This window comes from Hippocampus bargibanti, linkage group LG08, assembly GCF_051943395.1.
Source record: "Hippocampus bargibanti isolate YZ-2025 linkage group LG08, ASM5194339v1, whole genome shotgun sequence".
Lineage (NCBI taxonomy): Eukaryota > Metazoa > Chordata > Actinopteri > Syngnathiformes > Syngnathidae > Hippocampus > Hippocampus bargibanti.
In genome coordinates this window covers 9,381,924-9,396,482 of record NC_142741.1, presented here as the reverse complement: position 1 = coordinate 9,396,482, position 14,559 = coordinate 9,381,924, and the positions used below count along the sequence as shown (strand labels likewise).

The window sequence follows — 14,559 nt, the reverse complement described above, 5'->3', positions numbered from 1 at the left end:
CTAGACCAGGGGTGGCAAACTCATTTCGCATCGCGGGCCACATACAGCCTATGGAGATGTCAAGTGGGCCGGACCATTAAAATTATACCATACTCTGCTAAAAATGGCAAAAATATCATGTCTTTCCTTTGTTTTGGTGTAAAGAAGCACAAGAACATTAGGAAAATATTGACATTTAATGAACTATCCTTTTACAAAACATTTCATGAAACACCTCATACCTTAGACAAATGTGCAATTTACTTTTATCATTCACAAATATGCATTGCAACTGATCCCACTGATTGTACAAAGGCACAAAACTTTAATTGGTACTGAAAATATAGTAATGCACTTTAAGATTAAATGAGACTTTCAAAGAATTGAACTTTTTAAACCACTAGTACACCTTACACACTAAGGAGAGTGATTTTAATTGTGTAATGAAGAAAGTGTTCACCTGTCCTGTAAATCTGTAAACTTCATACATGAAACATACATACACATACAATACATACTGAAAATGTATGGAGTTGTATGAACAGTAGAATTCCATCACATAACTTTTGTTTTGAAGCTGCTGACTAACATTAAAGTGTGGTATGGCAGGCTGTGGGTAATGTTGCTGTCGCTGAGAAGTTTGTCAAACTGAAGATGGTTCAGACTTCTGGACCGGATGAAATTTACAGTGCGAACAACCACCTCCATGACGTGGTCCATTGTCAGCGACTTGTAACACAATGCCTCCTGGGGCAAAATACAGTGAAATGTCCAGAAACGATCTCCTCCATTAAGGGCTTGTACTTTGTCTTTGAACTTTGTCGCGACACCTGCTTTCTTTTCGACCATGGATGACGCGCCGTCTGTAGCCAGGGTGACAGCGTGGGACCAGTCCACTCCAACTCTGTCCAATACAGCAACGACAGAGCCGAAAATGTCCTCGGCTGTTGTGGTGTCCATCATTGGCACCAACTCAAGAAACTCTTCAGTAACAGTCAATGTCTCAGCAACTCGAATAAATATGGGCCACGTCTGTGATGTCAGTGCTCTCGTCAATTGCCACGGAAAATGCAATAAATCATCTCTGCTGTAGTATTCCTCGTCAGGCTAATATTGGCAAAAGCTTGTCGCTTCTCGGAACATACAAGCTCAGCCGCCTTCATCATGCATCGTTTAACAAAGTCACCGTCGGAATACGGCTTCAATGCTCATGCTATTTCGCTAGCAATTAGGTAGCTGGCTTTTACCGCTGCTTCACTGACTTCTCGGCTCCGGATGAAAGTTGACTGCTGTTTCCTCAGACCCGCCAGCAATTCGTTAATCTTTTCACTTCTCAGTTGTCCTTGCAACCCGTCATATCTTTCGCTGTGATGAGTCTCGTAGTGGCGTCGAATATTATATTCCTTCAATACCAAAACTTGTTGCAAACACACCAAGCACAAATGTTTTCCGTGCATCTCTGTAAATAAATAGGACGTGGTCCATTTTTCTTTGAAAATTCTACACTTCTTATCTACTTTTCTCCGTTTGGATAACGACATTTTGGCTAATGAGGGTATAGCGGAGAGGCAGAGACCAAGGTATTAACAACGTCGTAACTAGCAGCAGATGGCGCATTGATACCGTCTGTTGTTTTCAGTCTGTCTCAGTGATGCGGCGTGTCTTCTACTCTGATGGAAAGAGTGCGCCCCTTAGCGGATAATCCATGACTTGCAGCGAATTAAAAATATGAATTCAATGTTTTTTATGCATTTTTCCACTTTCAAATTATCCTGCGGGCCTGATCGAACCTCCTTGGGGGCCAGTTCCGGCCCCTGTTCTCGACACTAATAACAATTTACAACACGCAAAAGTGGTTGAGCAGATGAGGAATAGTCACAATTTGGGCAATTTAGGTTTTTCCTTGTTTTATCACCTTCCATTTCATGTATTTATTATTTTGCAAATTTCCCCATTGTGGGCTGAATAAAGTTTTTCTCATTCTGATTCCGATTACGCAAATCGGATTGGGATGGTGTGTGTGGGCATGCTCCAAAAATTGGACAACGAGAAGAAGCCATCGCCGGGGGGCACCATACGAAAACGACTCCCACATTTCCTTCAACCGGAAGCAGTTACACTATCACGCTCCCAAGATGGCGATCAATCTCGCGGATCTGTCGCTACTTCAACTTGAGGGACTAAAAAGTCAATTAGACCAGGCAAGTATACTTTCATTTCTAATTTTTGCGTATTGGGTTCAATGTCATTGTATAGATACCACACGAATCGAATTGAAGACACAGTGGTTGAGTTTTGTTTGATGCAGTTGCTCGCTCGTATTCATTACCATACAACAACCACCATTCAAAAGTAGCTAAATTATTCTAGCTCACATAGACATTTGTACATTGAACACATTGATGAACATATGTGTAGGCAAGTGTGTCGTTTTCATGGGGGACAATATTGACACTGGTGTATGGTGTTATGTTGCAGGAGATTGAGTTCCTGACGTCTTCAATAAGCCAGCTCAAAGTTGTCCAGGCTAAATATGTCGAAGCAAAAGATAATTTGAATTTTTTAAACAAAAACAATCAAGGTGGGTATCGTCTCTTTACGGATTGTGTACATTTTCATATCGTATCGGTTGGCCAACGCCATCTTTTCTCGCGATCAGGTCATCACTAAATGTACTCCGAGTTAGGTGATACTCTGTTTAGATGGTTATCAGGATTAATAATAATCATAATAAAAATACATCTGTTTTCTAAGCGCCTTTCAAAACTCTTAAGGTCACTTTACAGTCACAGGATAAGTCTTTTCTGTGGGTGAGCAGCGGCAGCGACACGCGCCAGCGTTCACTCTACCCGGAATAACTCAAATAGATAGAAAGCTAGCCAGCTAGCTAATAGATAGCTAGCTCGGTAGATAGCTAATAGCTAGCTACAAGATGGACAGCCAGATAGCTAGATAGATAGCTAATAGACAGAAAATAGAATAGCAAATAGTTAGCTATCTAGGTAGCCAGCTTAGTATCCAGCTAGATAGCATACACATCATGTCATGAGAACCATTCAACTACAGGTAACAACCGACTTATGACCGGCCCGACTTAGGACCACCCGTATTTAACGACCACGATCTCCAGACCTTATTTTTAACATTTTAATTATAACACCCGTGCATTGCCTTTACGGCACTCAGAATTAGAAAGTGGAGTTGAGCTAGGCCGCTGTGTTAGTTGAATACAGCTTAGACCAGGGGTGGGCAAACTTTTTGACTCGCGGGCCGCAATGGGTTCTAAAATTTGACAGAGGGCATTTGGAGGGAGTGTTTGGGCCGGAAATACTAAACCTAAAGAATTAAACGACAACCGACGCCTCCGAACAAGTTATGTCCATAATTTATAAAATCACTTCAAATGACTTCGACTGGGCGTATTTTACAAAGATTCCACAGCATATAGCTATAGTTTACGTTTTAAGACTCACACTGAATATTCATGAAGTCTTGTTTTCAAGTTGATGACGATCCCCATGTGACGTCACGTTTGGACCGCCCCTGCCCGAGAAAGCGACACACAATGCATTTTGCGGTACTTTGTTTGATCTGAAAACTTCGTGTTGATCCGTGTTGATGGCAAAATTAGAAGAAAAACACATAATGTGATGGTGAATCGTTATGTGTTGCACCAAGACTACTATTTGATACTAGTTGACACAAATTTCCAGCAGACAAATCAGCCCATTTCCAACGGAGCTTGGGCGCCATCTTCTGCATTTTCTGGGTGCTACATTGCTGTCATTGACGGCTCGAATTGACATGGGAGAACTCCTTGAATCAATTGCAAACATGCTTTCCTCTTCAGAACTATTTGAATCATATTCATAACTGGATGAGTAACAAGAAAGCATCTTCTCCGAATCTGAAGCCATTGTTTTGATTCTCGAGCAAGGCAAGACATCTTGGCGTGACGTCACGAACAAGGGGGTGGGACCTTCTGAAACTGGCCATTTCCGGATTCATTTTGAAGCCATTTTTATTGGTGTTTTTCATTTGACTAAAAATATCAGCCTGCGTGTTTTGGGTATTTTAGATGCTATAAAACGTTTTTCTGATGTCAGTAGGAAACAAAAAATGGTGCCGGTTGTCCTTTAAACGTAGTGTGTACCAACCTCATAGCACAGTAAGAACACTACAACCCAATTTATTAACTGTCTTTCAAATGTGAAACATATCCCTGATCAATTAATAAATTTGTCTCAAGGAATATCCAAGATATGGCATTTGCAGACTATTTCGCAGATACTGGGAGGAGGAAATGGAAATAGATTAAAATAACATATGCACTGTGATTTATCAAGATTGCCTGTTTTTAATAAGTTTCAATCGACGGTGTAAAGTTAAGAAATCAACATTTATTGAAAAATTTAATCACTTTCAACATTCAAAACATATTATTCCACGACAAAATAGTCAAGCTCAAGAATACCTACTTGTGTTAAACTCCGCTAAATCATGGATGGATTGTCCTGACCGCGCGCTGTACAAACTCGCCACGGACGCCCTCGCCTTCACGCGCAAACAGTACACGTGTACCATCGCCAAGCACACAGACATAGGCTACCTGCAGTTGAAATTTGCATACTCTGCACGGCAGCCAATCAGAAGTCTGCTTCTTTCTTCCGGACTTTCGCAAGCGTTATAAGGTTATTTGCATATTATTTTCCAAAATAGATACACAGAACCTCAGCCCAGAAGAAAGATTCAAAAGAAGCTAACAACATGTGTGACGCTAAAAAACGTACATTTATATCAAACCGTGACTGTAAAGTGTACGTGAGATTTATGAAAGGGGCTTAGTGGCTTGTAGCTAGCAATGCAAACATTGCATTGTGCCCCATGGTGACAAATGACTACTGCAGCGCAATCTGCAGCCTTGGACATTTACTGTTAATTAAGCAAGGTAACATTTGTGATAGGTACAGCCTTAATTAATATAAAAAAACTTAATAATTTGTGATGGCGTTTTTTTTTTGCGATTGCTGCTCTTATAGTGTTTCAAGTTGTGAAAAACGGGGCAGGCAACTTTTCAGAGTTGTCTGCCCTTTTGTCCGCTACCTTTTTGTCACGAGTTTCGGACACTGTTTTTACTATAGTTTGGACAAGTTCGGCGGGCCGGATTAAAAAGCCTAACATGTATGTGGCCCGCGGGCCGTAGTTTGCCCATCCCTGGCTTAGACCTTGGTGTCACATGTTGTTTCAAATGTGCTGGGGAAATGTGCTTTGCTGCCCTCTACTCAATGGTGTCACAAATTTCACGGCAGTGGTTTTTTTATGTATTTTTGTTTCTTTTAATAACTAATTTATTGCCATTTAGAGGCACCTACAATAAATTACATCATAAGCAACAAACTAATTGGGCTGGCAGTGATTGAGTTCATGCTTCTTCCTTCATGATTGACTGTTAGCTCATGATGGATGCAATGGCCAACCCTCATTATACCTTCTGTGTTTGACAGAAAAGGGCTCTACAGTCGTGTACTTGTCTTTTTAACATCCATCAAAATGTTTATCTACCAATAAATGGTCTTCTCGTCACTAGTCTTATAAGCGAGACATGTAGATAAACTGAACAGCAAAAGTTCTCACTGAACCTTTCAATCTGTAATTAAGTTCACAGTGCTCTTTTTAGTTCATCATGAAACTTCGCCAAAAGCTGAATCCCCCAAACGTTTTGTGAGTAATATGATAATTATGTCTGCAATTGCATCTGTGGGATAAATACCGCACACATGTTTGGGTGTTGCCAGTTTAGTCAAGGTTGTCAAATCGTGCTACTGAACTCTCTCTTTTCTTTTCCTTCACTTAGGCAAAGAATTACTCGTCCCACTTACAAGTTCTGTATCCTGTGGAGTGGTATTCAGCACCGGGACTTTTTTAATTATCTGCGTTTTGGATGCATCGGCCTTATAATCTGTTTTTCAACATGAGTGAATTTGGTGTTTTTGTTGTTTTCAATTGCATGTTTTGTTAATACCATATTCAGGATTATTTTAATGTAATCCATTCCCCATACGAAATGAAATTACTTAAATAGAAAATACATAAAAAGATGAGTGAAATACATTTCAATTTGTATTTTACAGTGAGTTTCATATTTTGTCTCTGGGGGACATTGTCCTTGACATGACTTATTCTAGATGTATGTCCCTGGAACATTAAATGATGTGGAGCATGTTCTAGTGGACGTGGGAACAGGATATTATGTTGAAAAGGTAAGTGGGTGTTATTGGATCTTTGCATATTTTAAATAAGGTCCTAATGTTTCATTAGGAGTTCAGTCTCATTTAAAACTGCCAACTTAGGGTGCAAACTGTGTTTGCCTTTCTTTTAGAATGTAGCAGATTCAAAGGCATTCTTCAAACGTAAACTGGATTTCCTGACAAAACAGATAGAGAAAATTCAGCCCGCCCTTCAGGAAAAACATGCCATGAAACAAGGTGAGTGCACCCAGTCTTCATAAATGTAAGAGTAAATACTAATTGTGGAGTTAAATACCAATTGTGAACCTAATTTGTGCTTAAGAACACAGTTTAGTTTACTTTTCTTGACTTGGTCGGGTTTTGGTTTGGGTCCCATTCTGCGATTAAGTTATTGTGGCAGTGTAACTGGTGCAATTTTTCACCCGCCGTTGCTCACAGTTTTTATTTGGTTACTTGCAGCTGTGGTTGAAGTCATGAACGTGAAGATTCAACAACTACAACAAAGTAAACAGGCTTCCAGCACCAAGGCTTAATATGATGACACTTAAAGGAATGTTTTCCTCTGTGTGTGGAAAAACAACTGTCAAATATCCTGCACTACTTAGATGAAGTCTTGTTGCATGATTTGGGAAATAAAGCGGCAGTGAACATCAACTTGCAGAACATTGTTAGTTGTCCTTGTCTGTTGCTTGAGGACAGCTGAAATGGGATCAAGCACCACACCCCTTGTGAGGAGAAGAAATTAGAAAATGGATGGATAGAAGAAACACGGCAACCTTAACACAATTTTGTACACCATGGGGGTCTCCAAAATTAAATATAGCCCTTGACCACAAGCTCACTCATCCCTGTCCACTTATCCCTGTGTTGGTCTGTGTTTTCATTTCTCATGACTGGGTATTCAACTAGAGCAGGGGTGTCTAACTCATTTCATATAGTGGGCCGCATATGGCCTTGGTAGATGTCAAGTGGGCCGGACCATTCAAATTATACCATACATGCTATAAATAACCAAAATATCATGTATTTCATTAGTTTTGGTGTAAAGAAGCCCAACAACATGAGGAATATTGACATTTAATGAACATTCCTTTTACACAGCATTTCGTTTCATGAACAAATGTGCAATTTACTTTTATCATTCACATATATGCATTGCAACTGATCCCAATGATTCTCCAACGGCACAAAACTAACAATAAATTGGTATCGAAAAATATAGTAATGCCAACTGACGTCTCCGGACAAGTTGTGTCCATAATTTGTAAAATGGCTTCAAATGACTTCTACTGAGCGTATTTTACAAAGATTCCACCGCATATAGCTATATTTTACGTTTTAAGACTCGCGCTGAATATTCAGGAAGTCTTGTTTTTGAGTTGGTGACGAGTCCGTACGTGATGTCACGAAAGGACCCCCCCCCCCCCCCCCCGACTGACAAAAAGACACATTGTAGCAGTCCATCACGTCAATGTATTTTGCAGTACTGTTTGTCTGAAAACCTTGATGTTGCACCCAAAAGCCGCCAGAAGAGGGCGTCCAAGCTCCATAGAAGGAATTTATCAGCCTGTGGAAACGGGCTGATTCATTCCTCACGGGAGCTGGTCGCCATTTTTTGGTGCGATGTTTTCAGAGAAAAGTTTCCCTCTAAAAACATATACTTGGCACTCTAAGGACCTTTCAAAACAATCTAGACTGAATTACTGGTTGATATCTAAAACAATCTGCGGACCTCGTTGAAGTAGACTACCACCCAGCACCACTGTCTGATTATAAAATAATCACACTTAAGGTTATGAATATTCCTAAGGCTTTATGTTGGAAGCTGAACAATAGTTTGTTAGCCCATGATGAGGTAAAGGAAAATATAAACAGGTTAATAAAGCCCTTCAAAACTCAGCCTCCAATGGGAACTTCTAAAGTACGAAATCGGTAAATACATGAGGAAATATAGCAGCAATTTAGCGAAACACAGAAGAGCGGAAGAGGACGATTTATGTGCTCAAATAATCTCTCCAGTCAATCAGCAACCCTATCTGAGGATGATCACGCCAAGTTAGCAGACTACCAAAATAAACTTGATGGTATATATAGACGCAAAGCAGAGGGTGCATTTATCAGATCCAGGAGGTGTTGGCTGGAAGAAGGGGAAAAATGCTCATCGTACTTCTTTAACTTGGAAAAATCTAAATCTAAAAAACAAACCATTGACACATTAAAAATTGATAACAAAATTGTTTCAGACTACCACAAAATCTACTCTTTCTGCTCAAAGCTGCATATTTATGTGGGACAGGAGATGTGAGACAATCTCTTTTCGTCAATGGATGTTACAGCTGCGTGTTTGCTTTCAACATTTAGCTTGTAGTCGACGTGCACATTCCACCATAATGTCCCTGATCCACTGGTGAAGAGACGCTTTGATCCTCTCCTCTTTCATCTGGAACTGCTTTATGTAACAAAGAGGGTACAGAAAGTGCTTAAGAATGAATGTCTCTCTGTGTGTTTGTGTTGTCATGTTATTTGTTATTTAGTTTTGTTTTTGTTCTTTTGACTTCAAGCCGCGAGAGTGGCTGCCTTTCCAGCAGCTCCTGTGTTTTGCTTTTCTACTTTCATTTCTTTCATAACTTTGCTGCTGTGAAATGTAAATTTCTCCACTGCGAGACTAATAAAAGCAAATCCAATCCAAAATTCCGTGGTAACCTATACACTTCTAACCATATGCAAGCACAGCCAGGGTCAATTTTAAAATCCATTACTTCCAATAAAACTATTAACATTAATGAGAAATAATGATGTGATCAACCAATCAATCTAATTGAAGTGCATGATGCAATTAAGCAGCTCAAGATGAATAAATCTCCTGGAAACGATGGGCTTCCTTCGGAATTGTATAAAACGTTTTCTGACCCTTTGGCTCCTTTCCTGCTCAATGTTTTTTCTGAAAGCATCTCAAAAGGCTCCCTCCCCTGTTCACTCTCAAGTTCTTATATCTCTCATTCCAAAACCAAAAAAAGACATCATCTCTTGAAAACTGGCGCCCTATCTGCCTACTAAATACAGACTCTAAAGTTTGGCCTCCATCCTTGCAAACCAAATTAGAAAATACTTGCCGCATATAATTAGTGGAACACAGTCAGGCTTCTTGAGTAAAAGACACATTGCCAATAATGTTCGTCTTGTATTGGATATTCTTGATTATCAGGAACTTATTAACCACAATAGTTGTATTTTATTTCTCGATTTTTACAAAGCTTTTGACACTTTGGAACACCATTTTAGTTTTCAATCACTTAAGTTTGGTTTTGGAAACTACTTTACTCAGTCTGTCAAGACAACTGCAACTCCTCAATACTGCTTAAGTACGTCCCCTCGCTTCAACGTCTCCCGTGGCATCCGTCAAGGTTGTCCCATTTCTCCCTAGTTATTCTTACTTTCAGCACAAATCTTATCACTGTTGGTCACTGAAAGCGAGATCCAAGGTATTGAAGTAGCGGGCAGGCAGGCTGTGATTAGCCAGGTGGCAGATGACACCACACTCTTCCTGAAAAATTCCTGAAAATACTAAATTTGCGAATTAGGAGACTTAACATAGAGATAAAAATTAAACAGTCAGTAATAGAAACTTATTATCAGCGATTACAAACTAAACTTACCCACAAAATCTATCAGGAAGTGTGTGAATTTACTAAATCCGGATATATGAGGCACCACAGCAAAACCAAAGAGAGACAAAAGGGTAAATTTCAAAAATTACTTTTACTGAAACAATCCCAACTACTGGTAAACACGCGAAAAATTAGGGATGAGCAGATTTCAAGGGAGAATTGGATCAAAAATTTGTCAGACAGATCTCTGAGAGACAGAAAAGGCGGTACTAACCAAAGGTTTCTCAGTGACTCCCAAAACAATACCTACAATATTTTTCAGCTCTCTTGACATTGTGTGGAGGTTGCTGCATCCGGACATCGCTGGGTGGGTGAATTGGCGGATTTCCACTTCAGAATGAAGTACAGGCAAGGCGAATGCTGATGCCGACACACTGTCGCGTTATCCAGTTAAGCTGGAGGGACACACAGAGGAGTACACTGAAACTTTGCCCCCAGACGTGGTTTCCACCATATGGCAGGGGGACAAGGCTGTGGACGAGGAGGATGTGCCATGGATGGCTGTGTTGCAACTCACCTCTGATGGTGAGGATTTTCTTCTGGTGGCAGTCCCCGTTATCAGTCCAGATGATATCAGAGCTGCTCAGGAAGAGGATGCATCACTCTCTGAGGTAATGACACTGAAGAGGGGATGGAACCCCAATGACAATGATAAAAGACAAATGGGACCAGAGGCAAGGAGACTAGTACACGAATGGAATAGACTGAAACTGGACAAGGGAATTTTATGCAGACAGGCGGGGAAATGGAAACAGCTCGTTCTCCCTAGTAAGCTGAAGTCGACTGCTCAAACACCTGCATGATGACATGGGTCATGTTGGAGCTGACAAGGTGATCAACCTTGCAAAACAGAGGTTCTATTGGCCATTCATGCAGCACGAAATGGAAAACTACGTAATTCGCCAGTGTTCCTGCATTAAACAGAAACGACCCACCATTCCAGAAAAAGCACCCATGGGCAACATCACTACTAGTGCCCCATTCGAGCTAATTTATATTGATTATCTCCATCTTGAGCCAAGTAAAGGAGGCTATGAGTATATTCTAGTCCTGGTGGACCACTTTACTCGTTTCGCACAAACCTACCCGACTAAGAATAAGTCAGGCAAGGTTGCTGCTGAGAAAATCTTTAGTGATTTTATTCCACGGTTCTCTTATCCAGAGAGACTACATCATGATCAAGGTCGGGAGTTTGAAAACAGTCTATTCCAGCGGCTTCATCAGTTGTCTGGCATTGCGCATTCCCGAACCACCCCATACCATCCGCAGAGCAACCCTGTAGAACGTCTGAATAGAACACTGTTACAGATGCTACGCACTCTCCAAGAAGAAAGGAAAGCTGAGTGGACAGACTATTTGCCTCATGTAGTTCATGCATACAACTGTACAAGGCATGAGTCTGTGGCGTCACCGGTGCGCACTGCAGCTTTAAGCTTTAATGTCTTTCAATTCCTTGATCTCCTTGATGTGCGTCTCACCCTGACGTATATCACAGGCTTGGAAATGGTATAAAAGCAGCTGTCGTGGGACAGGGAGATTCAGACTCATCTCGGACTCAGACCCAGACAGACGCACCGCTCGCAGAGACCTGCTCAGCATCGCACGGAGTTTCACAGCACGACTTGCTCGACTCTACGCCACGATCAAGCTCTGCGCATCATCTGCCTGGAAGATCTGACAACGAACCTACTTACAAATAAAGAGAAACATCAAACTCTTTATTGGCGAGCCAGCCAGGAGCATTTTTTTTCCCTCCTCCTCAGCCCAATCAACTCTCCGAATGGAAAGAGACCAGATTTCCGCCATCTCCCTCAAACTTCCCGCCCCCTGGCACAATGACATGGAGCTCTGGTTCCAAGTGGTTGACTCCCAATTCGTCAACCGCGGCATCACCCAGGAGATCACCAAATTCCACTATGCGATCGCTGCCCTCACTCCGGAGTTGGCTGGCCGTGTGCGGCGAGTCATCTTCGATCCTCCGGCTGAAAATCCTTACTCTGCCCTGAAACAGGAAATCCTGAGGCAGACCACCCTCACGGAACACCAGAGGTATGTAGCCTTGAGGCATGATGTTGAGCTGGGGGACAGCCGGCCCTCCCAGCTCCTGCAACGCCTCGAGACGGTGGCGGGCAACAGCCTCAAGGACCAGACTTTCCTGCGGCATGTCTTCATAGAGAAGCTGCCCCCGAGGATCCAAGCAGCCCTGGCAACCACACCACCCGACTCTACCTTGCAGGAGTTGGCCACCCTCGCCGACAAAGTTGCGGAGGCGTATGCGGGGCAGCCTATCGTTTCTGCCATGCAGCGTCCTCCGACGCCAGGGCCCTCGACTGATGCTCTGCAACTGCTCGTCGACGAGATGCGTGCCCTGCGAACGGAAGTCCGGGAACGCAGCCGCAGTCGAGAGCGGCGCCGTAGTCGCGGACGCCGCCCCATTCGAGAGCGCAGCCCAAGCCGCGACCGGAATCCATCCAGAGCGGACCCCGACCTGTGCTGGTACCACCAATGTTGGGGTGACCGGGCCAAACGATGCAGTGAGCCGTGCAAGTGGTCGGGAAACGGCCCAGCCAGGGAGTGAACACGGCTTCCCACTTGCCTGGCGCCTCCACAACCAGCCACATCATTTATGTCCGCGACCGCACATCGGGAAGACGATTCATGGTGGACTCGGCTGCTGACATCAGCGTTCTGCCACCTTCCCCTGCGGAGCGCTGGAACCCCGACGCTGGAGTGTCCCTGCAAGCTGCCAACCGCACCACCATTAAGACGTATGGCCAACGGTTTCTCAACCTCGACTTGGGCCTACGTCGGTCCTTCCCTTTTATCTTCACCATTGCCGATGTTCCTCACCCCATCCTTGGCGCGAACTTCCTGCACAGGTTTGATCTGTCCGTCAACATCCGCAGGAAGAGGTTGACTGATGAGACGACCGGCCTGTCCGTGCACGGTAGGACGGGCAACCCTGCGCTTCCTCATCTCTCGCATGTACCATCTCCTTCATCTTCTCCATTTATCACGCTCCTTCGACGATTCCCCGACCTGACCAACCCCAGTCGGACGACTCTACCTGCTCCCGACGTTGTTCACCACATTGTGACCACTGGTCCCGCGAAGTTTCAACGTTTTCGCCGCCTTGCCCCGGCAAAACAACGGATTGCTGAAGCCGAATTCAACCACATGCTTCAGCTTGGTATTATCCGTCCATCGGACAGCAAATGGGCCTCCCCGCTGCACATGGTCCCCAAGGCGAAGGCAGGCGACTGGCGTCCCTGTGGTGACTTCCGAGCACTGAATTTTGTCACAGTTCCTGACCGCTATCCTCTTCCTCACATCCACGACTGTGTGTCATTCCTCCACGGACAAACGGTGTTCTCCACCATCGATCTGGTGAGAGCCTACCACCAGATCCCTGTCGCGAAAGAGGATGTTTCGAAGACGGCCGTCACCACCCCATTTGGCTCGTTTGAGTTCCTCCGCATGCCATTTGGCCTCCGGAACGCCGCGCAGACTTTTCAACGCTTCATCGACTCGGTACTGCGCGGTCTTGACTTCTGTTGTGCCTACATCGATGACATCCTCATCGCCAGCAACTCCCAAGACGAGCACCTGCAGCACCTAGAAACGGTTTTCAAGCGTCTGGACGAGCACGGTCTGGTCGTTAACTCCGACAAGTGCGTTTTTGGCCAATCCATGGTCAAGTTCCTTGGTCACCTGGTCAATGGCAAAGGAGTATGCCCTCTACCCGGCAAGGTGCAGGCCATCCATGACTTTCCCACACCCAAGACGGTAACCCAATTACAACGATTCCTCGGGATGGTAAACTTCTATCGACGCTTCATCCCGAACTGTGCCGAGGTTGCCCTGCCACTAAACTCGCTGACTGGCAACAGAAAGAAGCACGTTCCCGTCGACCTCTCCTCCGAGCAATTGAAGGCTTTTCAACGGCTGAAGGATCTCGTGGCTGATGCAACACTCCTAGCCCACCCAAGCCCCGATGGTCAGTTGTCTCTCATGGTTGACGCCTCCACAGTTGCAATCGGTGCGGTTCTCCACGACGGCCTCAATGGTGACTGTCGACCCATCGCTTTTTTCTCCAAGGCCCTCCAGCCGGCCGAACGCCGATACTCCACCTTTGGCCGGGAACTTCTTGGTGTCTATCTCAGCGTGAAGCACTTCCGGCACTTCATCGAGGGTGGACGCGTCATCATCTATACCGACCACAAGCCACTCCTCTCCGCCATCCCCTCGGCGTCGACAAAGTACCTGGAGCGAGAAGTTAGGCACTTGGACTACCTCTCGCAATTTGACCTTGAGTTTCGCCACGTCCAGGGGGCTCAGAACGAGGTCGCAGATGCCCTTTCTCGAGTTGAGATCAACGCGATCCAGTTTCCCGACGGTCTTGACTACGATGAGATGGCAGCAGCTCAGGTACGAGAAGGTCTGGCCGACCATGCCACCGATTCCAACATCATCGCTGTCCCTCTCCATAACTGGCTGCACAATCCTGTGTGTCCAGTCCGACGGCGTCCCTCGACCACTGGTTCCCGACTCTTTCCGGCGAAAGGTGTTCGACTCTCTGCACAGTCTTTCTCATCCTGGAATTCGTGGCACGACCAAGATGCTGGCGAAAAGGTTTTCCTGGAAGGGACTGCAAAGAGACGTGC

The 14,559-nt window shown here is 44.3% G+C and overlaps 1 protein-coding gene across 1 annotated transcript; it reads left to right on the top strand.

The window, feature by feature from the left end:
• Positions 1-2,046: 2,046 nt before the first annotated feature.
• Positions 2,047-6,881, top strand: pfdn5 (prefoldin 5). The gene is made up of 6 exons (XM_089003026.1): positions 2,047-2,180; positions 2,458-2,560; positions 5,834-5,865; positions 6,165-6,239; positions 6,359-6,464; positions 6,687-6,881. The coding sequence occupies exons 1-6, from the start codon at positions 2,115-2,117 to the stop codon at positions 6,758-6,760; spliced, it is 456 nt and encodes a 151-aa protein (XP_088859152.1). The 5' UTR covers positions 2,047-2,114; the 3' UTR covers positions 6,761-6,881.
• Positions 6,882-14,559: the final 7,678 nt, after the last annotated feature.

Excerpts from the sequence above, each read along its gene's own strand:
- pfdn5 (XM_089003026.1), top strand. The coding sequence starts at position 2,115 with ATGGCGATCAATCTCGCGGATCTGTCGCTACTTCAACTTGAGGGACTA. Across the intron at positions 2,561-5,833 it reads TTTAAACAAAAACAATCAAG|GCAAAGAATTACTCGTCCCA; the intron begins GTGGGTATCGTC and ends TCCTTCACTTAG. Across the intron at positions 6,240-6,358 it reads CAGGATATTATGTTGAAAAG|AATGTAGCAGATTCAAAGGC; the intron begins GTAAGTGGGTGT and ends CCTTTCTTTTAG.